This window comes from Sminthopsis crassicaudata, chromosome 1, assembly GCF_048593235.1.
Source record: "Sminthopsis crassicaudata isolate SCR6 chromosome 1, ASM4859323v1, whole genome shotgun sequence".
Lineage (NCBI taxonomy): Eukaryota > Metazoa > Chordata > Mammalia > Dasyuromorphia > Dasyuridae > Sminthopsis > Sminthopsis crassicaudata.
The window spans coordinates 31,256,781-31,283,940 of NC_133617.1; the positions used below are offsets into that span (position 1 = coordinate 31,256,781).

At 40.4% G+C, this 27,160-nt stretch overlaps 1 protein-coding gene across 1 annotated transcript in view; it reads left to right on the forward strand.

The window, feature by feature from the left end:
• The first annotated feature begins 1,194 nt into the window (after window positions 1-1,194).
• PPTC7 (protein phosphatase targeting COQ7) overlaps window positions 1,195-27,160 on the forward strand; it is a 38,438-nt gene continuing 12,472 nt past the window's right edge. The window contains exons 1-2 of the mRNA XM_074297525.1: window positions 1,195-1,784; window positions 24,067-24,246. Of these exons, the coding sequence (XP_074153626.1) occupies window positions 1,553-1,784; window positions 24,067-24,246 (412 nt within the window). The 5' untranslated portion in view covers window positions 1,195-1,552. The remainder of the gene's footprint in view (window positions 1,785-24,066; window positions 24,247-27,160) is intronic.

The window sequence follows — 27,160 nt, forward strand, 5'->3', positions numbered from 1 at the left end:
TGCGGGAGCAGTCGGCCATTTAGCCCCATTTTACAGATGAAGCACAGAAAGGCTGTGGTCAAGGAGCCCAAAGGCCGATCCCTCCTCGGACACTCCGGTGGCCACTTCACTTCACTTCACTTCTCGGGGGACAGGGTCTACAGAGCCCAGAGTTCCCCAGGACCGAGGCTCTAAGCCAGCGCAGAGTCAATGAGAATGAAGTTCGGGAGGTCTGAACTAGAGCTTGGGGGAAGGATGGGGGCACCAGAAGACTACAAATCCCAGGGTGCAGCGCGTCCCGCAGGGCTTCCTGGTCAGGAGTCAGAGCTAGTGTTTTTAGCCCACTAAAGTAGAGACCCAGTGTAAGCTAGTCAGACCCGGATGGGGGCGGGGCCCGCGCGGGGTTTGGGCCTGGGGTAGAAAGAGAACAGCGAAAATGAAGCGGGAGGGGGCGGGGGCCCGCGTAGGGGTTGGGATGTGTCGGAAAAAGAGGGGAGGGAAGAGGGGAGGGTAGAGGGGGCAGGGGGCGGGGCCAGCGTCCTGTGGAGTAGGAAAGGAGGAAGGGAATAAAAAGAAAAGGGGCGGAGCCTGCGCATCAAGTGATGCTGAAGGGCCAGAGTCATGGAGAGAGAAGTAAAAACCGAGAAATGGTCGTGGGGGCGGGGCCTGCGCCTTGGCAGAAGCTGGAAGAAGCCGATGAAGTGACTGTAATAGGGGGAAGCTGTGAGGAGAGGGCGAGGCCTATGTGTTTAGCTAAGAAGAGGGATGGGTGGTGGAGGTTGGTCCCTAACCGTGGGGCGGAATTTCCTACTCCAGGGGTGGAGAGAGTGAAAGAAAAGTATATAGCAGGGGCAGGGCTTACTGAAAGAGGGAGGAAAGAAGGAAAGAGGGGGCGGGGCTTACTATTCTTTAGACTTGGGAAGGGGAGGGAACTCTTGATGGGGCGGGGCTTATCTTACCTAGGACTAACCGAGAGGGGGAGAGTAGAAGAGACTGGTGAGTAGAAGGAAAGGAAAGGAGGAAAGGGGCGGAGTTTAGATTGAGGCGAAAGGGCGGGTGGGGGCGGAGCCTACTCCCTGACCGGTGGGGGCGGTGCGCGGGCGCGAGGCAGGGGCGAGGCCTAGGCCGCGGCCGTTGGCGGTTGGCCGCCGGCGGTTGGCGGCGGCAGGGGGCGGGGCCGGGGCCGCGGCCGGGGTGTAGGCGGCGCTGCCGGCTGGCCCCGGAACACGCTTAGTGGAGCGGAAGATGGCGGCGGCCGCGGCGGAGGCCGCTGGAGCTGAGGTCGAGCAGAGGTGGAGGCAGCCCGGGCTCTGACCCCAATCCGGCTCTGGCTCCGGCTCCGGCTCCGACTCCGGCTCTGGCTCCGCGGGCGCTCTTGGCTGGGACTCGGCGCTCCCCGGAGGAGGAGCGGGCGGGCGTCCCGGCGGCGGTGGCGGCTCCGGCCGAGGAGCTGCGGCAGCAGCAACAGCAGCAGCGGCGGCGGCGGCAACAGCAGCAGCAGCGAGCAACCGGCGCGGGGCTTCCCCTGCGGGGCCCCCGCCTCGGGGCGGCGGTGGCCGCGGCCGCGGCGGCGATGTTCTCGGTGCTGTCGTACGGCCGCCTAGTGGCCCGGGCCGTGCTGGGCGGCCTCTCACAGACCGACCCTCGGGCGGGAGGCGGCGGGGGAGCCGGCGGCGGGGACTACGGGCTGGTGACGGCCGGCTGCGGCTTCGGCAAGGACTTCCGCAAGGGCCTGCTCAAGAAGGGCGTCTGCTATGGGGACGACGCCTGCTTCGTGGCCCGCCATCGCTCTGCCGACGTGCTGGGTGAGTCGGAGCCCCGGCCGGAATCGGCCCGCGCCATCTCCATCCTCCGCGCCGGCCTCCCCCGGGCACGTGCGCGCTGGGCCCCGCAAGGTCATCCGGGGACACGACCCCCGGCCCGTGCGTACAGTCCGGCCCTGTCCCCGAACAAGGCCCCGGGGCTGGATGGCCAGAGGCCTTGGCCGGCTGTCGGGCCACAGGTGCCTCGGGCCTAGGCCCCCGGGCCACGGTGTCTTCGAGGGCCGGACAGGGCGCCGGGTCTGGGGGCGCCTTGGAGCTTTGCACGCGGGGTCCGGCCGGCATGGACTCCTTAGAAGCGCCTCCGAAAGCTGAAGCGCTTCCTTGTCAAGTGAAGGACGCGGTGACTTTGAACTGGGGTTCAGGTGTCAGTCAGCCGGGCAACCGCCCAGAGGGGGGGGGAGCAGAGTTGGGGAGCCCCGTGGGTTCCAGAGGCGGCAGGAAAGTTTAGACTGGGGGGGATATCGCTACAACTTTTCCCTTTTCCGTGTTTTCTTTTACGCTCTTCTGCTCTTGGCCCCTGGAGCCCGAGCAGCCGCTGTCAGCTGATTCCGTTAGGGTCTCAGCGCCACCCCCGAGTGACCAGAGACCTTCAGACGGTCCACTGGCGTGGGAGAGACCAAAACGGGCTCCGGGGTTACGGGGTCTCCTTTCCAGCAGGGCTGCCACAAGGTTCCCTTTTCCAGCGCTCTTGGAAGCGTGCTCTGCCTTCCCTGCTCAGCTCCCTCCGCCTCCCCCCCCCTTGTGGTCCGGAGGGCGACGACTTAATGCAGGTCTTCCGAAGCTACGCACTTGGCCTGGGGTCCGGAAGAAACTTCCCCCTGAGTATTGGGAAAAGTTGCGTGGGGCTGATGCTCTGTAAAGTTATGCTGGAGAGTACCCGGAGCTTTCCGTGCGTCATGTCGCTCAGCCCTCGCAAGAGCTAAGGGGAAGCGCAGACTATAGTTTTGAGCCCCCTTTTACAGAAGGGGGAAACTGAGGCTCCAAGCAGTGGTTACACAGCTGGCGTTTATGTTCCCTTTCAAGTTTCCCAAGCATTTTGCATGCACCATCTCTGTCAGCTTCACATTGACCCTGTGACTTGGGGCTGTCAACGTGCTCATCCTGTTTGGGAGAGACTAAAGCATTTGTCCATTTTGACGGTAGGAAGTTCTAGACACCCTGGGCCCTCGTGGCTCAGGAGGATGGGGTCCTTCCCCCGCATCATCATTTACTCAGAATTAAGAGAAGAAAGGTAAAGGCGGGGTGGGGGTGGGGCTCCTCAGTCCAGAACCAGGCAGGTGCATGGTCCTCAGAACAATCGAGAGGGGGGTGCTATCACTGTCATTCCTATCTATTGATGGGGAAATTGAGCCCTCTAGAGAGCCAGGGACTCGGCCAGGTAAGCACTGCAATGAGAGAGCCTAGTGCTGATACATTTTACCACCTAGCTTTATTTGTTAAGCACTCATTAGGGCCAGGCACAGTGTAAGTAGGTCCATGTAAGAGCTGTTATGGATGGAAGGAAATCTAGGAAGGGAACACTTTTTTGAGGATGGTTGGATAAGCTATATTCTCAGAGGGGTAGAATTTCAATCAGAATGCTAATGCATCCACAGTATTTCCTAACAGAAGCCTTGGAGTTATAAAAACAGTGCAGAGTGAGATCTGCAAATATAGCAGACTAGGAGGTTGAGGAAGGTTTTAGGTCCTTGGTAATACTTGAATTGGACTTCAATTTGTGCAGAGGAATTCACCAGAGGAAGCGGGAGAATGAGCCTGATGAGGCCTAGGGGACAGTATGGGCAAAGACAAGGCAGTAAGAAAGGGCAGAAATTCAAGGCTAGGCCAGCTTGTCTGGAGAGCTGAATTAGCTTTTTTTTGAAAAGAAATTTCCCCCTCCCCCCACTGCCAGTTTCCTAGGAAGTGATCATGCTCTGCTGCTGTGTGCACCCCAAGCCCAGGAGAAACTGAACTGAGACTGGAGACAGTGGAGTTCGTGAATGTAGGCAGTGAGTGTTGGTTCTCCTCCTCCTCTAGAGCTGGACTGGAGTGGCAGGTCATTAGCATTTGTGCACACTGAGACCCCTCAACCTTCGATTTCCAGAAACCACGTTCTTGAGGATGAAAGTATTTCTTGCTTGTATGATAACCAACAATTCTTCAGTTTGGGCAGCAGGGACTTCTGCATTCTGGAGCAAAAGCTATTGGTAGGGAAAGTGTTTCTTTTCATTCCTGAAAAAGAGATAACTGTTTTGTTTCTTCTATTCAGAAGTGATTTGGCCTGTTAGTCATGCAGTGTAAAGTGTGCCAGAGAACTTGGTGTTTGACATTCTTCTGCTGGGAGTCCTCACTGAATTTCTTTTGGGAAAAGCCAAGCACTGTGGTTTAGAGGTGGGTGTGGTGAGACATAAGAACCACTCCCTGCTCCTAGAACATTGGCATAGGCCACACTTACTCTTGGTTTAAACCGAGCTGAGCCAGTACCCACAGGACTTTGTCCCCTTTTGTCCTTCCGACCTATAACTAACTCTGGCTTCTCTTATACTCCAGTCAAGAGCTTCTTAAGGACATCACAATATGAGAATCATTTAACCTTTTTTTGTCTTGACACAGTATATAATCACTTGGCTTGTCCGTAACATACACACCCACACCATAGGGCAAATTTCACTTCTATAATTCTGCCAAATTAAAAAAAAAAAGTACATATGAATTTGAAATCTTTTTGGTCTAGTGCCTGCTTTGTGCCTTCTCTTTTCTCTGTCTTTCTACTATATGACTATATGACTCATAACTGAAATGCAACAGAAATCCCTCAGTACACAACACCAGAACATTTAAATACAATTTTTTTTTCCAAAAGGATCAGCACAACATACTGTGTAACATCTTTTTTTTTTTTTTTTTTTTTTTTTTAAGGCTGGGGTTAAGTCCCAAGGTCACACAGCTAGGAAGTGTTAGGTGTCTGAGGTCAGATTTGAACTGGGGTCCTTCTGAACTCAAGGCTGGTGCTCTATCCACTGTGCTACCTAGCTGCCCCCCTGTGTAAGATCTTATCTTAAAATATCTTTTAAGATTTTCATAACTCTAAATTGTATCATTTAAACTTGATTGAACCCACTAGAGAGATCAGTTATGTCAGCTTTTGGGCATAATTTGAATAGTGACAGGGAACATTTTACTGTCTCATTTATATTGACATTGTGCTAGGTTTCAAAGTAGTTGTGACTCGGGATGGTGAATAACCTAAAAATGTAAAGTTTGGTAAGGGCAGAAGCAGTGTGCTGTAGTCAAACTGAATAGAATGGATGGAGATGTAGAGGAAACAAGGAAGGGGTGCTAGGTTTGTGGCCAGAGCACCTGAGTTCATGTCCGGGTTTTGTCACTTAGGATTTTTACCTCTGTGACTTAATCTCTCTGACTCGCAAGCCTCAACTTCCTCATGTATGAAATATGGAAGTTAAAGTAGCTGATAAGGTACTTTCCTCTAACTCTAAACTAATAACCACCTAGGGAACCTGAAATCCCCTGAAACTTTTTCAGACTTGTGTTCTAACTGTACCTCTCAGCTGTTACTTGTGAAGTGAAATTGTTTTAACCCAAGTTTAGATTTTACATTCATCCTTGTCTACTGAATCTCATCTTACTCAATTCAGCTCTAGCCTGTCAAGAGCTTTCAAGATCCTGACTCTGTGATTTAGTACATTAACTACCCCTCCTAGTTATGAGACATTTTCATATTTGATGATTGTCTCTAACCATATCATTAATAAAACTGTTAAACAGCACGAGATGAAGCATAGATCCCTGTTTTAAAATAAATCTTGAACCCTTACTGAGGAGTCTTTGAGTTTGAGCAATTCAGTCAATTCCGAATCCATTTAACTATATTATTATTTAGTCCATGTGGCCTCATCTTTTTCAAAAGAATAGTATCAGTCAAACACTTGACTAAAATCTAGGTCAACTGTGTCTCTGGCAGCCCTGATCTCCTAATTTAGTAACCCTGTCTACAAAGGAAGTCATATTAGTCCTTCTGAGCCTGCTCTTAGTACTGCCTTTTTGTCATCTCCATTTCCTTTTCTAGATGTTCACTTAATGTTCTTTATGACCTTTTCCAGAATTCTGCAGGAATCAGAGTCAAGCTCAGTGGCCTCTAGTTTGCAGACTCTGTTCTCTTTACTTATCTGAAAATCAAGACCTTTGTCATTTTGCCCTGCACTTGTGTAGCACCTTACTTTGTCTCTCCAGTCTTTCAGATGTCCTTGACAATGCTCCACCCTTCAGCTACCCCAGGATGTAATTCTCCTGGACCAGATGATTTGAATTCATTGAGGGCTGCTAGGGGCTTTCCTTGCATCTTCTCACTTAGCTAGGTAAGTATCTGAGTATCTGTTTCCTCTTGGGCAATTCTAGTCCTGGTCTTTCCAGACCAAAGATAATTTTCCCTGAAAGAAAACAGAAGCAAAATGAGAAAGCTCTACCTTCTCTTTGTTGTTAGTTACCATTGTCCCTTCCACCCCAAGCTGAGAAGGATTTGTTGAAAAAGTCCCAGCTCAGCTCCCTTACCTCCAGGAGCGAATCCAAAACATTCATAGAGCCTCACATCCCTGATTCCTCCTGCCCTCCCAGGTTTCTGGGACCTTACATTCTTTTTGATCCAGTCACACCCATCTCCTGCCAGTTCCACAAATACCACTCTCCATCTCTCAGCTCTGGGCATTTTCTCTGGCTGTCTTTCCCTCCTCATCTGGACCAGCTGGCCTTCCTGACTTCAAGTCGAAGCTAAAATTTCACCTTCTACAGGAAGCTCTTCCTAACAACCCTCTTAATTTCAGTGCTTTTTCCTCTTTAATTATTTACTCTTTATCCTGTATATACTCATTTTGTATATATGTTTGCATATTGTCATCTCGATTAGAGCGCAAGTTTCTTGAGGGCAGGGACTGTCTTTTGCCTCTTTTTATATCCCCAGACCTTAGCACAGTGCCCAGCATATATAATAGGCACTTAATAAATCTAGATCAATAGATATTTTGCCTTATGGCTATTTTGTATATCTTGCCCTGGGCATTCTCTAAATCATTCTCCTTCTCTTTCTCCCACCCCACAATAAGTTTCAGAAGCTCAGGGACCTTGTCTTATTCCTCTTAAGTCCTCTTTATATTTCTTGTAGCATTTGACACATTGTATTTAGTAAACATTTCATAGGTTATTTTGTCTTTAGAACTAGTTTATTTTATACCAGTTCAATCTCATTATTTTTATAGGCATCTCCTCCTTAAAGACAATTTTTTAAATGATACTATCCAGCTGGATCACCTACCTTACCAACCCTTGCTCACTTGTGCCTGTGTCTGAGAATCAGATTGACATTCATGGCAAAAGTTTGTTGTTGTTGAAGATGTTATAAAGTAAGTACTGGAGATCTTAAGGTCATTCTTTGTAAAAATTCCAACATTCCCAATGTGCTGTCTGCAAGAGGGAGGAGGGAATGTTCAGAGGAGGGGAATAAATGATTTGTGAAGGTGATGGAGAAGGTCTCCATGGGCCCTCTAGCCATTTAACTGTGTTTAGATTTTAATAGGGAGTTTCCACTGTCCTTCCCAGGCCGATCCATAATTTAAAGCAATTCTCATCTGAGGGAACAGTGATGAACAGTCAGGGCAATAAGGTTCAGGTTTGGAAGCCTCAGGGAGAAGGCTTCTAGTGCTACCGCCCATAAATGGGTGGAACCCAGGAGGAGTGTCAGCAAGGTTTGGGAGAGAGTAGCCATTAAGGACCAAGAGATTCAAGAGATTTGGGCACATCTCCTGTCTGTTACAATTAGAAGAATTTGTAAAATGTTTTGAGAATTTGGGCAGGCCTGTTACAGGAAATAAGTATGTGACTTGTACTTTGAATAGGCTGATACTCATCAGAATATATATATATATATATATATATATTTTGGTCTTGTGTTCTATAATCCCTTTCTTAGTTATTGTGTTTTGTTTTGTTTTGTTTTTTTCCCCCAATCACTCCTTAAAAGTACTAAGTTTGGAATGTTAGTTCCTCATTTCACTAGATGAGGTTAAGAGAAAAAATAAGCACTCGAAACCAGAATGATCAAGGAAGTGTTGAATCTGTGGCTCAGTAGAGAATATAGTATTCTCTGGCTTGCAAAGCATTTTAGCTGACTCGTCATTGTGGGATGACATTTCCTGAATTCTCTTAATTGTGCTATGACTTCTTGAGATTATACTACTGGCACTAAAATCTTAATTTTTTACAAAAAAAATTTATATTTTCCTCATACAGAATATAGTTTTTATATTATTGAATTTGAATTTTTTACAGTGAGGAACATTTTTACTTCCCACAGATTTTACACTTTAATTTTAGAGGTACTTTCTATTTTTTGTTCATCAGAGGTCTTAGTTTTCTTTCCCTGATTACCAGCCTCTTTCATGTAGTTAATCTGTAAACTAGTACAAAGGTCCTCGGACAGTGGCTATTTACAGAACAGAGATGAATCTTTGTGTAAAGTAACTGGTCTTTATTTAATGGTTAGAACTATAATAGCTAGGATAGTAAAGGTATCATAATAGCCTGGTTTGTAAAAGTATCCACCCATAGTTTGATTTATAGCAAAAGGTCCCTGCAGATCTTACTTGGCTTTTTATATCATCTGAACTTTAGTAGAGTTTTATGAAATATCAGAAAGACTTACCTTCTATAGTTGCAAAAATGTCTACATGGAGTTTGTTCCCCTGTGTGACTCAAGAAGCAATAGTATTAGGCCAAAAAAATTTGCCTTTTAATGTAACAAATAAAACTTTGTCCAGTTCAAGCTAAATCTAATTGAAGATTGGATCATTTTATATGTGTTCAATGTACTATAGGAAAGCTCTAAGCTTTACATGGTATCTTGTTTAAAATAATTATTTTAATTTTATCCAACTTAAAATGAAAAATGCTAACTGTTCTCTGAGAAGTGATTATATCTGCATATAGATTAAAGCATACTTTTTTTTTAACTTTATTTTTCTTGAGGGTCTTTTTTTAGGGGGAGATATGTTTTCTTTTACAGTATAAAATTTCCATTTTATGGAAATGTTTTGCATAGTTTCACATGTACCTTCTCAGTGAGGGTGTGAGGGGCAGGGTATGAAACTAATAATAATAGTATTTGTGAAATAAATTTACCAGAAGAGTGAGGCTGTGTTTTGGGTGCCTTTGTGTGCACCCTCAACACACATGAATGTTTGAATGGAAAATTGGTTTGCTTTTAATGGTCTCCAAAACCTCAGCTAGAATTACCACATCTGCCCCCATATACATGCAGGTCTGCTTCTTCAGTGAGGCTAATCAGTAAATGAAATAGTTTAAGTTCAATAAATGTATTTTTGGTTTTTACTTGGTCAAAGGTACCAATAAGATAAGGGGCAAAAGAGCTTGCCTAAGCAGGCTTTCCCTGCCTGTTGCCCTGCAGGTGGGTAAAAGGGAAGCTGCTGGGACCAGGACTGAGAACCATTCTTCTTCTAAGCGTCTTCTCTCATTTAGGAGGATTTTCTTTTTCATTTCCCTCAACATAGCTAAGTTTGCATCTGATTAACATGGGGCTAAACGACAATCTTGACCATCCCTGGCCAGTGGCTGAGAAAGCCCCAGATTTTCTATGCACAGCTAGGCCAGCCTTGGCTTACTGAGAAAGAAGGGCTGACCTCCCAAATTGGAGGATAGGTGCCTTCTCAGGCATTGGGCTGTTTTGAAGAGAAAAGTTAGTTCTTTCACTTTTTGATTGCAGCTATTGTGATCCTTCAGCTTTGTCTGAATCTAATATTTGACATCTCAGAATCCCTTTGTGACTCTGATTTAAGGTAGTATTAAGGGTTAGCAATATTGAAGCAAACAAAACTTGTTTTCTTAGTAGGTCATCTTTGCAGATTGGTTAGTTATAATGACTCTCAGTGCTTCTGGGAAATGAAGTTTAAACATGATTATCTCAATTGTGTTCTACTATTGAAAATGGAGGAACTCTGATGGCTTAGGCAATAATCTGTCCTTTTCACACATCCTGAATCACTAACTTCAGTTTGTGTTTTGGTCTTGTGTCAGTGGCTTCAGTAACAAGAAGTGTTTGTGGATGCTTTGCTGTCCTACTGTCCCAATGTCAATTTTGCATTATTTTGGAACCTTTAAATTCAATATATCTACTTTCATTTTTAATCAAGGTATGGGTATCAGCATTGAAAGGTTGGCTTGACTTTTTAGTGTTACTTACAGAAAAATGCAACATTTTAATCATGAAATAAAGAGGGAGGTAGCAGGAGCTGGGTCTTCTCACTTATGTTTGTATTGTCATCTAGGAGAGAAAAGATTGGACTTTCACAAAATACATAGCCATGGATCCCTTTCACTAGGTAAAAGTAGTCAAGAGGATACATTTGAAACTTCTCTTAAGGCTTAATAATAATAATATTAATAATAATAACTAGCATTTATATAGTACTTAATATGTATGTACCAGGCACTGTACTAAGTAAACTCTTCACAAATATTATCTTATATGACCTTCACAATTACCCTTGGAAGTGGATGTTTACACTCCCATTTTCAGGTGAGAAAACTGAGGCAAACCAGAGGTAAATGCTTTGTCCAGGATCCTACCGTTTCTGAGGTTAATTTTGAAATTAGGTGTTCCTAACTCCAGGCCCAGTAGTAACATCCAGTACATTACTTAGCTACCACTAGATTTGGGGGGTTGGGAAGAAGATCTGGTAAGCTCTTGCAGCTGTAATAAGAGTCCTTAAATGTCAAAGAGATTTGTATTTCAGAAATTAAAGGTGGTTTTGTTTTCTTTTAATCTTTTAGTCAGACTTTTTGTTGTGTGTGGGGGGGGTTGTTTGGGTTTTTTTTTTGTTTGTTTGTTTTTTTAGTGTTCTCATTATGTTATTACTAAAACTGTAGAATTTGTTGGGAAAATAATTGATGACCATAGTTGCTCCTTGAATTCTGATAGTGGTGGTTTGATAAAATGAGGACAGAATTCAGATTCTAAAGACCTGTAAACTCTGCTGCTCAGGAGCCAATCTCTACTACTCCATTTCATCCACATCATCTTTAAGTGATATTTTAAGGTCCCTTCCATTTCTAAATTCTTTGACCTACTAAGTAATAAAATTTATTTTGTAAAACATCTTTCTTCTTGAATTAATCACAAAATAATGCTTTTAATGTTTTTTGTTTCACATTCTTCTTGAATAGTCAGAATCTCACTCTGTAAATATTTGAAATTCTTTAATTCAGTATTCATTATTTTCAAGTAATAATACTAGTTGCTGTTTAATTCTTAAATTAGAGGAGGCAGCTAGTGACATAGTGAATAGAGCAATAACCCTAAAGTCAGGAGGACCTGAATTCAAATCTGGCCTCAAACATTTAACACTTTCTAGCTGTGTGACCCTGGGCAAGTCATTTAACCTACTGCCTCAGCAAAAAAACAAACAAACAAAAAAAAAAAACTTGGGATTTCTTTGGTCTGAATACTTATTTGTAAGTAGAATTGTACATTTGTTTGTAACAAACAAATTTTGGAGGAAAGAAAGTCTGTCTGACCTATAACTTCCTCAATGTAAGGCAGTTCCTTAAAGTTAGCCTGAATCACTGCTACTGAATCTCAGAGAAAGAACTTGAACTTAGCTCAAAGTAGCCAGAAGTATTAGGAATGGAAGATTAGTGATGGCTAGCATTTAGAGTGTTGTGTACATTTTATAGCTATCACTCTGCCCTCACAGACACTTTGTGAGGTAGGCTTATTTTCCGATGAGGAAACTGAGGCACAAAAAGGTTAAATGTCTTTTCCAGAGTCATACAGTCTGAGACCTGATTTGAACTCTGACCTTCCTGACTTTAAGGCTAGCTTGCTATCCATAAAATTTAATTTTGTTTAATAGGAAAGCTCCATATATATATCTATATATATAGTAACTATATATCTATATAGATATAGATATATATTTACTAGTTTTCCAGTTCTTTAAGGATTAGAATTATTAGGGTATATTTAAAGCAGGGTACTTGCAAGGAATAATTGATTTTGGCTGAAATAATAAATTTGACTGTTTAGAATCTTTAAATGCGTCCTTTCTTTTACTTTTGACACTTCAAATTATTTCTTTAGTAGAATTACAATTTGCCAGTAGGCTTCAGTGAGAAAACCTTCTAAGTGGCTTGGACTTCTTCTCCATTGGGTCAGTTCAATCTAGCAAAATTTCATCAGGGCCTCTCTGTGGAAGGCACTTGTTAAGTTTAGGATCTACAAAGGCAAACCAAGAAAAAGTCCTTTTTTTATGCAGCTTTTCTCTAAAGTCTCACAAGTTCACTGCTCTAGCTCTTCAGCTATGCCCAGCTTAGAGACTTCCCTGTGTTCCTGACGTAGATGCAGAGGGATTAGAAACAGTTTGCTAAACTGTGATTAATGCCCAGAGTAGTTTGCCTGTAGGTTGGCACTGTGGGGAAAGTTTTTGCCCAGGGAATAACAACTTCTCTTGCTTTTTTAAAGCAGCAAGATTATAATCTCTGTATTTCCCTGCAGGAAAACTCGACTGCTAACCAAAGTACAGCTTTTTATCTTTTATTCTCTTTCGTGGAAGTACTTGTAGATATGGCATTTCCTGTCCTTTCTCTCATTTTAATCATATTAAATCTTATAAAGGAATATTAGTATATTTTTAGCACTTAGGGAAGTCGAGTTCTTCTGATCTCAGTTATTCTGTGACTCTGATGTCATGATCTCCACTAGGCAGATAGCTGTGGCCTATGTAAATATTAAAAATCTTTAAAAGGATTTGAGGGTATTGCTTAAGTTTGTTCCCTTGCTAGGAAAACACTTGCTGTTTCAATTCAGTCCAGTATGTAAAACCATATAGAATCCTTCCTCCTTATACCACTTAAGTCACTTGGAACTTTCTAGCATTATGAACTAGTCAAATTCTTAGCAGTCTAATTGTTTTGGTTTACCCAATTTTTCCTCTTAAAGTTTTGTTTTTATACTATGTATTCTAATTGGGGTTAAGTGATTTGCCCAGGGTCATACAGTTAGGAAGCATTAAGTGTCTGGGATCAGATTTGAATTTGGGACCTCCTGACTTCAGGGCTGGTACTCTATCCACTGCGCCACCTTGCTGCCCCTGTACCATGTATTCTGATGAGAAAGTCAACCTCTGTGCATTCAGGTTGTAGATGGTTAGGAATAAACATGTATTGTTTAAGTAAGCAACCTCTGTAAAAACTGTGAAGTGCTTTCAGGTTGTAGATGGTTAGGAATAAACATGTATTGTTTAAGTAAGGATGACTGAAACTCTGAGGTTTTATTTTAAATTTATATAAAAAGCAGAAAACATTAAAAGTTTCAATAACCTTTGTTCATCAGAAGCTATTTTCTCTTAGGAAAGATATTTGCTTTGTTCTTTTCTTTCATCAATATGAAGATGAGTTGGATTTTTAAAATCAGTATTATGTATTATTCTTCCTTAGGAACCTGGCAATGATAGGATGGAAAATTGAAGCTATTGCTAGTTCTCTAGTCTTTCTATTTGGCTAAAGTTTGAGATAAACCTTTACTTTTGTAGGTGGGCTTGTGTAATGTGTAGTTGGAAGGCCTCATTTTAACATGAAATCAAGTTTTGTTTTGAATAAATTTCAACTCAAGTCTTTTTCTCTAGAAGCAATTATACTACATTTTGCCCAGAAGCTTTAAAAAAAAAAAAAATTAGCATTTCATTAACTATTAACAGCTGGAGAAGCTGAATTTTTTTTCTTTAAGTCCAGTAATCCTAAAATTAAGAATACAAATTATAGGAATTTGTCAGGAGCAAAGCCTTTCCATTTAAATACATATTTAAATATCTTTTGGAAATGAAATTTTGTCCTTTGGTTTAAAAATTGGTTGTGAAAAGAAATTCTGTTCTTTTTGAACAGTACTATAAGATATGTTAAGGACTGTTAAGGGTTCCCTTGAACTTGTCTTTTTGAGTTGCCATATTTTCTACAAACACTGGACCCAGAGTTTAGTGTCATGAATCAGGTTATAGAAGGGCTTCAGAATATAGTTGACAAGTCCCAATGTTGATCTCATAAAACTAATATCCCAATTGAAATAATATTAAATAAAAATGGAATGTTCTATCTTACCTTACCATCAATTTACTGTATTTCAAGTGTGGGATTATTATTTCAGTATATGAATAATTAGATTTGAGGGTTTTAATGAAAAGTCTTCAGCTAAAGATTGCTGATGGGAGGTTATTAATGAAGATGTAAGATTATTGGATTCTGTTTCTTTAAACTGACATGGGTTTATGGAAAACTTAAGCATGAGAAATTATGTACCATTCCTGGAGAGAATTTGTTTTTATTATAAACAACTTTTAGGCTGCCAGTGCTGTATTCTTATTATTATCAAAGGTATTGACTAAACAATGTTTTTGTTATGATACTGAAATTCTGGATCAGAAATGAATGTGAAAATGCAGTCAAAATTAGAAGGAAAACAGAAAACGGGAGGGAGGGAGATTTTTATAGTAAGTATTTCTGATAAAGCTCTCATTTCTCAAAAATAGAAAGAATTGAGATAAATTTGTAAATATAAGAGCCATCCTCCAGTTGAAGGGTGTAGACAGGTAGTTGTCAAAAGAAACCAAAGCTATCAGCCATGTAAAAAAATGCTATAAATCACTGTTGATTAGAGAAATACAAATTAAAACAACTATGAAATACCACTCTACACCTAACACATTGGATAACATGACAGAAAAAGAAAATGACAAAATGCTGGAGGAAATGTTGGAAAGCAGGAAAACTAACTTGTTAGAGTTGTGAAGTGGTTTAACTATTCTGGGGGACAAATCAGAATTATATACGAGGGGCTATAAAACTGCATACCCTTTGGCCCAGAAATATCACTGCTAGTTCTGTATCCTAAATGTATATATTTTTTTAAATGAAAAGGATCCATATTTAGAGCAACTCCTTTTGTGATAGTAAAGAATTGGAAACTGAGGGAATGCCCATTATGCTCATTAATTGGGGAATGGCCAAAAAAGTTGTTTTTGATTGTGATAGAATATCATTGTGCTATAAGAAATGACCGAAGGGATGGTTTCAAAAGATCTGGGGACTACTTATGTAAAATGACATGAAGTAAAGTGAATCAGAAATTGTACACAAATAATAGAACTATTGTAATGTTAATCAACTATGAAAAACTTAGCTGCTCTGATCAACATAATAATCCATGACAATTCCAAAGACATCATGATGAGAAATTCTGTTTATCTCCAGAGAGAGAATTGAAGCTTCCCCCCACCCCATCCCCGCCAAAGTGTAGCTAATGTGAAAATATGTTTTATGTGACTTTACATGTATAATGGGTATTGTAATTATATTGCTGGCATTCTTAATGTGAGACAGGGGCTGAATGGGAGGAGGGACTTTGTAACTGAAAATAAAAATGAAAAATAATGTGAAAGGATAAAGATAAGCAGGTTTCTGTTACTATTGTAACATGTCATGAATGTTTCAGGTTAAGGATTTCATAGCTAAGATTACAATTGAATGTATGAATTCCATGAATGAGATGGACTTCACCAATCATTTATTTGGCAGAAAATTTTCATCACTATAAAAAAGACAGTTCTTTAAAGGGTGAAAACTTAGGGTGAATTAAAACCCAGTTGGCTTAAGATTATATTTTTAGCCAGAATTATGACTTTTTTTAAATACACAAAAAAGAGACATTTAAAAGAACAAAATAGATATTGGTTTATTTTTTATTGTATTACATTTTTGTTAAAGAAGGAGCAAACCTGGTATCTGAGCCAAAATGGAAGCTTTTAGTTAATAGGACCCCTCCTAATTTTCCAAGTTTTACTGCCATGTGTGCATTTAGTTATCTGAATGAACTTAAATGTTTACTCTGGGCTGGTAGTGCTGGAGCCTTTGAACACAAATTCCCCTGTTGTCCGTTACCCAGCAGGGCATCCCTTTCCGTTTGGAATGAACGTCAGACCTCTTTCAGCAAACAAACAGAAGACTGAGGTGTTGATGCTTGATTTTCTTCTGTGCTCTAGTTCCTGAGCTGCTGTGCCCCAGGATTTAGCATGAAAGGGGTTTATAGGTTGTATTGTTCAACCAACTTAACCTCACAAAAGAGGAAACTATTGCCTGGAGTTTGTGGTTTGTCCCAAGTTACATAAAAAGGCAGGATTCGACTACATGTCTTCTCATGAACTTGACATTGTCACATTGGGCCTTTAGTTCATGGTGGGAAAGGATGAAAACAATGAATGAGCAGGCAGGACATTGTTCCTCAAAGAATGTACTATTCCATTTCATTCTAACAAGAATTAAGTGCCCACTGTGTGCAAAAAGCATTGTGCTAGGCCCCAAGAATGCAAAGCAGAATAAGAAACAGCTTATATTGGGGTGGGGGGGGGATATAACCTGTAAATAGTCAAGCAAATAGACTGATTCTAATCCTAGAGAGGTATGAAAGCCTTTAAATGTCAACCTGAAGTGTTAATGCTTTATCTTAGAGGCCAAAAGAAGCTGCCATTTTGGTTTCTTGAGTTACATGGTCAGATAAGAGTTTTAAAAGTAAAATCAATTTGGCTGCTTTATGAAGAACTAATATGGAAAGAGAAGAGGTTGGAAGTTGGAAGTCCATTTAGGCAGTTAACAATAGTCGTGGGACAAGACGAGTGAACGGATATACTTAGCTTTATACAATTACTGCTATAAGGGTGATACTGGATATGCAGACAGAAAGATCCGTTGGGGACCTTGGTAGTGGTCCTCTTTATTTCCTTTTAAATACTTGAACAGAGAACTTCAAGAGATGGTAGGAAGGAACCTGACTGCCAACTCATGCTTTGTGGTAGGCATTGCATAGATTCTAATGTTTTGGGGAAAGGGGAGAAGTTTAGCCCTAATTTATGAAAACCAGTTTTTTGTACTTTCTTGGGGAGACCTAAATCCTTTATTGTCAGTTTCATGCTTTGCCAGGAGTATTTAATCGTTTTTCCCCTGACATTGAAATATATTCTGAATGGTATTCCCATTCTGGTCTAAATAAAACCCAATTAGCTGTCCTAGTTTGCCGCAAAGCTTTGTGTTACTGATACAGGATACTTTCAATTTTCTCAAACAATCATGGCTAATAAAAATGGCATCATCTTTCAAATGTATATTTAATACCATTGATCTTAGTTTATCTGCACTCCAATCCTCAAGACAAGTTCTATTATATAACTTGTCCTTCATAAGGAAATAAAAAAGTATATGGATTTTCATGATTTTTTTTCATTTGCTAATCTAGTTACTATGTGCTTTGACCCTCTTTCTCCTTAAAGAGATTCTGCTAATGGGACCTTTCTGGCATGCAGAAAACAGACAGAGAGAGAAGCAAACAGGTGTCTGAAAGGTTGTGCACTATTCTGGGAGAAATCTGATTAATGTTGATGTGCTAAATTTATCAAGTCAGGATTGTAACCTGCTGTCAGATTACACAGTTCATGTCAAGGTCACCTGTGAATCTTATATCAGTTTCACATGTTTTATATGTGAAGGACATTTGGAGATGGAACCAATTTGCATTTAATAGTAAAAGCAATTTTTACTCTCTCTTGATTGGAAGTTAAGATAATTTTTCCATGAACAAATTGAAAACAGTGATTCAGATGGCATTCTCAAGTCCTGGGCTTAGAATCTGTTTTCTACAAATTGCTGTATTCAAATTATGTCTCTTTATGATGGAAACAAGTATTTTCACTATAACAAAACAGGAAAACCTCAACAAGAGTTCAGAAAATTGACTTCACTGCTTAAAAAGGTGGCAGTACAGTTCACCATGTCCTTATTTATGTTAATATAGTGCCACCAAAATATCTGGATTGTTAGAGCTCAAGAAGCATTTATTAAGAACCTGTTTGGCCTGCAGGAAAGTAAGAGGGGAAGGGGAAATAGGAAGAGGAAGGGTGATAAAAGAGAGTGCATATTGGGGCAGGGGATGGTCAGTAGTAAAACACTTAAGGTGGGGAGAGCAAGGGTAAAAGGAGAGAGAAAATAGAATAAATGGAGGAAATACAATTAGAGTAGCAATTGGGAAAACAGTTTTGAAGCAAGTTTCTCTAATGAAGGTCTCATTTCTCAAATGTATAGGGAACTGAATCAAATTTATTAAAAAAAAAAAAAAGTCAATCCCCATTCCCCTATTAATAAATGAACAAAAGATAAGAACTATACCCAGAGAGTTATAAAATAATGCGTGTCCTTTGACCTTACAATACCACTATTAGGCATGAATCCAAAAAGAGATTTAAAAAAGGAAAATGACCTAAATGTACAAAAATATAGCAGCTCTCTTCTCAGGGTGCAAAGAATTGGAAATTGAGGGGGATGCCAGTCAATTTGGGAACAGCTGAATAAATTGTGGTATGGGAAAATTATGGAATGATGAAATATTATTCTGTAGGAAATGATAAGCAGAATGTTCTCAGAAAAACCCTAAAAATCCTCCAGGAACTCAAGCAAAGTGAAATGTACAGTATACAAAGGGATAGCACTGTTGGGAGATGATCAGCTGTGAATGACTTTGCTATTTTCAACAATACAAGGATCCAGGGCTACTCTGAAGGACTTAAAAATTATGAAAAATGCTATCCATACTCAGGAAAAGAACTGTCTGTCTATTAGACTCTTTAAGTTCTTGCGGGCAAGAGCCATCTTGCTTTTTTTTCCTGGCCTTTTCCTTATTAGCCCCTTGAAAGATAGGGCTAGAATTCTGGAGAATGATTTGGAACTATGTTCAAAAAGTTATCAAACCATGTATAGCCTTTGATCCAGCAGCGTTATACTGGGCTTATATCCCAAAGAGATTTTTAAAGAAGGGAAAAGGACCTGCATGTGCAAGAATGTTTGTGGCAGCCCTTTTTGTAGTGGCCAGAAACTGGAAACAGAGTGGATGCCCATCAATTGGAGAATGGCTGAATAAATTGTGGTATATGAATATTATGGAATATTATTGTTCTGTAAGAAATGACCAACACGGTGATTTCAGAAAGGCCTGGAGAGACTGACATGAACTGATGCTGAGTGAAATGAGCAGAACCAGGAGATCATTATATACTTCAACAATAATATTATATGATGATCAATTCTGATGGATGTGGCCCTCTTCAACAATGATTGAAACATACTTTAAAAATAAAAACTTTATTTTGTTGAGGGGTTTTGGATTTTTTTGTTTTTTATGGAGGAGTGTGGGTGGGTGTGTATGTTGTAGTGGGGAGATTTGTTTTCTTTCACAATGTGACTTTTATGGAAATATTTTGCAAAACTTCATGTACTTTCTTAATGGGGATTGGGGGGGAGGAAGGGAGAGAAACTGGAACTCAAAGTTTTAAAAACAAATTTTAAAAAAGTGTTTTACATGTAATTGGGAAAGTAAAAATAAAATAATTTTTTAAAAGGAGGAAAAAAGAACCTGTTTGGTTGTTAGAGTGAAAAGTTTAAGAACCTGCATATTCTCTTTGTCTGTCTCTGTCTCAGAGAAGCCCACCCTAGATTTTGGAAGAGCAGATTTTGAAGGGTTCAGACAAAGGAAAGGTCCGATTCCATGGACTAAAATTATGTAAGAAAAGTCATACCAGAAGATCTTATAAGACTAATATCCTTAAAAAAAAAAAAAAAAAAAAAGAGAGAGAGAGAGAGAGAAATAATCCATTGAAACAAAGAAAGCTATCATCTATAGAGATAAATGTAAACTAATGTGGATGCATCGAAAACTCCAATTTAGATTTCAAAAAAAACTATACAGAAAATATAAGCAAGAACAGGTAAGAGGATGAATGTAAGTACAATAAGGATAGAGTGAATGATATTGAAATCATATTTGTGAAAATGAGGATTGAAGAAAAACTACAAGTTAGAATAGACAAGATGCTCATAAAAAAAACCAAACTCCTTAATTTTTCTCCCTGCCAGTGAATTAACAAGAAAGGCCTACCTAAGCTAATAAGCAGCTAATAAGAGATTCAGAATTCCTCCCACCACAGATGACTTCAAGTCCCCTGTTTCAGATGACCTATATCCAAAAGTACTGAAAGGGCAGGTTATGCTCCAGCCCACTGGCTGAGATCTTTGGAAGATGACTGACAATAGAAGGGCAGATGTCCCAGTTTTCAAAGAAGTGAGATTACAAATAAGGCTGGTTAGCAGATGTTTAGCCTGCAGAAGAGAACACTTCATTGGATTGGGGTAATTGTATGTGAGATGTTAGCTGTCTGGGAGAGCAGCCCCAAAGAGTTTAACTTGAAGCAAAAGATAGAATTTGAAAAAAGGCATTTTCCTTGTTTTAAGACAAACTTACTAACAATTAGGTATCCAGAAATGAAATGAGCTCCTTTCATAGGTGCTTGATTCCCATGACACTCCTCTTGGGGGGAGGGGGTCTTCTAGTATAAGTTGGGATATTGTCCAGGGGGACTACACAGCCTCTAAAGAGCTTTGTCCACTCTAAAATTCTGTGATAAAGACCTGAAAGGCACTGTATGTTAGAAGACAAAAAAGAAATGGGCCTTCCCTTATGACAGTCTTACATTTTTAAAAAATATTCATTTCTATTGATATCTTTAGGTTTGGTTTTTTTTTTTTTTTTTTTTTTTTTTTTACATCATCTACATCTCCATCCTGTATCCTTTCCCTCTTACAAAATATAAAAAGGAGAGAAAAACGAATTCCAAAAATTATCTACCATACTAAAAAGTGTGTACTGTTCCACATTCATAGTTTTTACCAGTGCAAACAAGGGAGAAGATGTGGGGCTCACATTCTACTGGAAAATATACAAGTTCACTAATATATAATTAGAAGGTAATTTGAGGCAGAAGAAAATTAACACCTGAGGGGATTATGGAAGGCCTGGAATATGGCCATCTTGAAGGCAAATAAGGAAGAGGGATTATATGTCAAACATGAAGACAGCCCATCAGTAAAAAGGACTAAGCTCCCTCTATATTTGAGACAATGTACTAAGAACTGAGAATACAAAAGAAAAGGAAAAGATGGCTTCTGTTCATGAGGAACTCACAAGCTAATGTGGGAGACAGCATGTAAACAACTATGTACAAACAACCCAGATCCAGAAAAATAGGAAATAAAGCAGTAGAATTAAGAGGAATTGGGAAAGGCTTCCGATGAGAGGTGAAATCTTAGGTTTTGAAGAAAGCCAGGAAACCCCAGAAGTGGAGATGAGGATGGAAGAACATTACAGACATGGGGAAGGCCAGAGAAAACGTCAGAAGCCAAGACTGTCTTATTGAAAGGAACAGCAAGGGAACTGATGTCACTGGGTAAAAGAGTGGGTCCTCTAGGATGGGTAGAATATATAAGACTGGAAATGTGGGACCAAATTATAAAGGACTTTGAATGCCAAACAGAGGGTTTTTATACTTGATTCTGGAGGGGACAGGGAGCCCCTGGAGTTTATGGGAGTAGAAGGAGGATTGAATGACACAGTCAGACCTGCTCTTTAGGAAAATCACTTTAGTGGCTAAATTGGAGGATAGAATGTGGTGAAGAAAGACTCTCTGAGGTAGGCAGATCTACCAGCAGACTATTGCAATAATCCCGGCATGAAGAGATGAGGGCTTGTGTGGAGTTGGTAGCAGTATCCTTAAAAGGGGAGATAAATGGCACAGAGGTAAAATATTTGGGAGGTGGGATAATAATAGGGGGTTGAGAATGTATGATACCTAAGCCTGAAGGACTGGGAGGAAAGTAGTATATTTGTTATTTGGTTTGAAAAAGACTAGAATTTGGGAGGAAAGATAAGTTCCATTTTGGACATGTTGAGCTTAAGAGGACATCTTAAGAATTTTATATGAAGTTGGAGAAATAGGTTAAGGATAAATTTGAGAATAATTAGTAGAGAGTTAATTGAATGCTCCGTAGCTGATAAGATCATTAAGTAAAATACTTTAACTCAGGAAGTTGAGGGCCCAGGATAGACCCCTGCAGGATACTAAGTCTTCAGGTTTGCTCTAGATAGAAGATATGGCAAAGGAGACTGAAAAGGTGTTGTCAGTCAGGTAGGAGGAGAGAGGAGCATCCCCAAAACCTAGAGAAGAAACTCAAGGAGAATTAGGGTGATGAGAAGTGTCAAAGGCTATAAAAAGATGAAGGGGAATGAGGACTGGAAAAAAAAGTACAATTTCTACGAATATACGAATACAAGAAATGGAATTGGAGAGTATAGTTGGGTTAGAACGTAGTATAAAATAAAGGAATATGAAGTGAGGCCAGAAAGAAATACAGGAGCCACACCATGACAGGACTGGCCTTGGAAACTGGAGAGAGCCCTGGAAGTTTTTCACAAGGTGGTGGTAGGTCCAGATTGGTACCCTTCGAAGACTCTGAGCAGCTCTGTGCGGGCCAGGTGCCTTGATGGCATGGAGGAAGGCATCAAGGCGATCTCAATATTTAGAAGCTGAGCAACACTGGGAGTGTGAGATTGCTCTTGCTAGAAACAGGAGGGTAAATAGGGAACACAACTAATTTCTGTTTGGGGTATGTTGAGTGTGAGATGCTGATGGCAGACTTTAAAGGGGAGATGACTAGCCAGGTAATGCAGCCCTGGAGTTCAGGAAAGAGATATGGGACAGCTCTTGGATGCAATAGTTGCTATAGACAGAGATGCTATAGATTTTCAAAGTTTAAGATTCCCTAAGGGTGAAATTCTACAGGTGTGTTTGCCATAGAATGAGCTTGAGATTGGTTGTGCTAGGAGGCTGCTCCCACAGAACCCTGTTTATTATATGCTACCTCCTTGTCCCTGTTGATCCACCTCACTGTTTAGCTATAATTGTCTTTGGTTTTGTTTCTCCATTTATGTAGCCTGTTTTGACAACATCATTTGCCTTTTTTTTTTTCCTATTAGACTCTTAAGTTCTTGCGGGCAAGAGCCATCTTGCTTTTTTTTTTTTTTTTTTTTTTCCTGGCCCTTTCCTTATTAGCCCCTTGAAAGATGGGGCTAGAATTCTGGAGAATGATTTGGAACTATGCTCAAAAAGTTATCAAACCGTGCATAGCCTTTGATCCAGCAGCATTATACTGGGCTTATATCCCAAAGAGATTTTTAAAGAAGGGAAAAGGACCTGCATGTGCAAGAATGTTTGTGGCAGCCCTTCCAGAAACTGGAAACAGAGTGGATGCCCATCACTTGGAGAATGGCTGAATAAATTGTGGTATATGAATATTATGGAATATTATTGTTCTGTAAGAAATGACCAGCAGGATGATTTCAGAAAGGCCTGGAGAGACTAACATGAACTGATGCTGAGTGAAATGAGCAGAACCAGGAGATCATTATATACTTCAACAACAATATTATATGATGATCAATTCTGATGGACGTGGCTCTCTTCAACAATGAAATGAACCAAATCAGTTCCAACAGAGCAGTAATGAACTGAACCAGCTACACCCATCAAAAGAACTCTGGGAGATGACTATGAATCACTACCAAAAATTCCCAATCCCTCTATTTTTGTCCGCCTGCATTTTGGATTTCCTTCACAGGCTAATTTTATGCTATTTCAAAGTCCGATTCTTTTTGGTCAGCAAAACATATATACATATATTGTATTTAACTTATACTCTTAACATATTTAACATGTATTTGTCAACCTGCCATCTGGGGGAAGGGGTGGGGAGGAAGGAGGGGAAAAGTTGGAACAAAAAGTTGTGCAATTGTCAATGCTAAAAAATTACCCATGTATATATCTTGTAAATAAAAAACTATAATTAAAAAAAATCTTTTCTTTTTCTTAGCATAGTGCTTGGCACATAGTAAGGCATTTAATAAATGTTTACTATTTCTTACATCTGCCTCTAGCTCTTGACTAGTTTTATCATCAGAGTAGGCAAACAGTTCCATCCAGGTTCTTTTACTTATTAAAAACATATCTGTATATTTGGAGAAATTGATATAGGAATAAGCAGTGGTTATGTGGTTATGCATCTTTAGCTTGCTACAGCTTTACCTGTAATATTTAAAAATACTGTCTGTGATTATATTTGTAGAAGTTGACTGAACTTGGAGGTTCAGATTCTATCTCTGACATTACTGTGTATCTTTGAACCTATCATTCTCTTTTAGGTCTCAGTTTCCCCTTCTGTGGAATAGAAGTAAGCTTTGAAATGTGAGTTATTCATCTTTTTTCCTAATTTTTTTCCCTTTTAGGGGTAGCAGATGGTGTAGGAGGCTGGAGAGACTATGGAGTTGATCCATCTCAGTTCTCAGGGACTTTAATGCGAACGTGTGAACGCTTAGTAAAAGAAGGCCGGTTCATCCCAAGTAATCCTGTGGGGATTCTCACCACGAGTTACTGTGAGCTGCTGCAAAATAAAATACCTTTGCTTGGTAAGTAGAGAAATTCTTAAGCACCTTCCATTTTTTCCTGTTATAAGAAGGACTTTAACTTTTTTTTTCATTAATTTTAAAAGAACTTTAAGCATAAAAATATTAGGACATGTTTCTGCTAAATTACATTTTTTAAGAATCCTTTGCTTTGCATTGCTGATGCCCCCTTCCTTCTCCCTGCCCCCCACTATCACCTGAATTCATATGTGCCCAAACTCTGCACATTAGCATAACTCAGCTTTTAGATCATTTGGCAGATCTCATAGGTGAACACAGTTTCCACCCAAAATGTTCTTCAGTCATGATAGTAAAGTTGTATTGTGCTGTGCAAAAGCAGCTAGTGGCTCAGTGAATAGAGTGCTAGATCTGGAGTTAGGAAGGTCCAAGTTCAAATCAGACTTCGTTCTGAACAAACGTTCTGAACATTCTTTGAACGTTCATTAGTTGTGTAACTTGGGCAGGTCTTGTTATCATGTTAAGTTATATTCAACTCTCTCTGACTCCATTTGGGGTTTTCTTGGCAAAGACATTGCCTAGTTTGCCGCCTCCTTCTCCAGCTCATTCACAAATGAGGAAACTGAGGCACACAGGGCTAAATGACTTAATGTCTGAGACAGGATTTGAACTGAGGATCCTCCTGACTCCAGGCCCAATGCTCTGTCCTGTGCCGCCTAGTCACCTGGGCAAATCACTTAGCCTCTATTTTCTCATCTATAAAAAGTGGATAATAATGGCACCTCTTATCCGGAGTTGTTGTGAAGATCAAATGAGACCATAATTGTAAAATACTTAGCACAATCCCTGGCACATAGTAGGTGTTATATATGTGTTTATTTGTCCCCTTCCCTCTTCCCTAATCTGTATTGCTAAAAACAAAAACAAAAAATCCCATGGAGCACATCAGATTGCCGGGAAAGGCTAAGAACTCACAAGTATGGAGGAGTTTGGGGGAGATATTTTTAGCTACTATGGCCAGGCTAGTTTCATAGACAAATGATTCATCTTACCTCAGAAACCCCTATGAGGAGAATGCACATCTTCTGAAGTCAGAAATCAACATATCCTAAAGATCTGACTGGTCAGTCCTGATAAGGTCATCAGTCTTTCTGTTTGTTGCCCTAAAGACTTAATGGTTGTTTATAAACAGGTCTACATGACAGTACAAATATTTCCATTTTCGAGAGTAGGAGGGATGTTCTGGGAGCTTCCAAGTGCTCGGGCAGCCCAAGGCCCCTCCGGGAGTGGTCTTCCCATCCTCTGTCACTATTTGTTCTTCAATTGCCAGCTTGCTCCCTCAGCTACAGCACTGACTTCCTTCTATGCAGACCCCACGGATTGGTTTGGTGGGATATCTCTAGCTTTTCATTGTCATGAAATGATTTCCTCTGTTGACTGAACCCCACAAGCCTCCAGGAATGATTTGGACTGAGGAAAGGTATGTCCACTCCAAGCCAGATTTTATTTTGTAGGGTGAGGCCTTAATTTTTCTCTGAGGCTTTGGATAGTTAAGAATAACAGACATTTAAATGATTCTGTCAGCTGCCTACAACCATGGGCATAGACAATGGTGTCCTGATTTTGCCAGTGAATTACATTACTAAAGATTTGTCTTCCCCACAAATTTTTCTTAACTTGTGTCTTCATAGAGATTAATACATCTCTAATGCTGTCTTTCAGAAGGCCTTCTTGGGGGAGGGGGGGCACAGGGTTCTGCAGTTCATGAACAGATAGATCTATTTTGAAATGAAAGCTAATTGATCGATTGGCAGAATTTTGGAATTTGAAAGCATCTAGTTCCTTCCCCCTGGCAAGCGTTCGTTCATCAGGCACCAGCTTGAAAACTTCCAGGGAGGGAGAATCCACCTACTGCCTGCCTTCTCTGAGTAGCCCATTTGACTGCAATTTATGATCTGAACTGTAATGTAAATCTTGCTTCATTATTAAGAAGCAATGTAAATTGCAGTTAAACATTCTCTTTTTTGGAATGTCAGATTGCAGATAATAATAGTTAGCATTTCTGTGGCCCCTGCTGTGTGCCAGGCACTGTGCTGAGCACTTTACAATCATTCTCTCATTTAATCCTTATAACAAACCTGGGAGGCAGATGCTGTCGTGATTTTCATCGTACAAAAAGAAATGGAGACAAACAAGTTAAATGAGTCTTCCAAGGTCACACAGTCTTTGACTGGATTTGAACCCAGGGCTTCCTAACTCCAGATACCTTTGTAGAGTTAAAGGTTCAGTCAATACTACATTATAAACATGTGTACCATATTCTTAACACTTTAATGGGTTTAGGTCATTGAACCTTTATTAAGTATCTCCTACAAATTTTAGCTGTGTGACCCTGGGCAAGTCACTGACCTCCAATTGCAAAAAAAAAAAAAAAAGTACATTATTCTTCCAGTCATGCTGGTCTGGATTCAGGTCCTGACTCTTACTAGGCATGTCACCTTGGAACTTTAGTTTCCTAATCTGTAAATGGAAATAACACCAAGACTACCTCAACAGATTTGTTTTGAAGATCTAATGAGATAATGCATTAAAAAGTGCTTTGTAAAAGTTAAAAGTGCCACAGAAATGAATTGATTATATATGACAAAATTCTCAAGTGAGAGATTGCTGCCATAACATATAAAGGGTTATCTTGTAATCACCAACATCAGGTCCTTGCCCATTCCATGTGAATGGCATGTGAGAAAGTGTCTTCATGACCTCAGCAGATTGAAATGAGTTACTCTTAACTCTAATTTAAAATGGTGATTAAGCTCTGTCCTGTCTCAAATGTTAATGCATCTCCTCTCAGAAGGCTCAGGTGCCAGTGATGCAAGAGAAAAGTCCAGATGATATAGCTGACATTGTGTTGGTATTTAAATATTAAAATTAGTATCTTGTCTTCACAACACTCTGACCT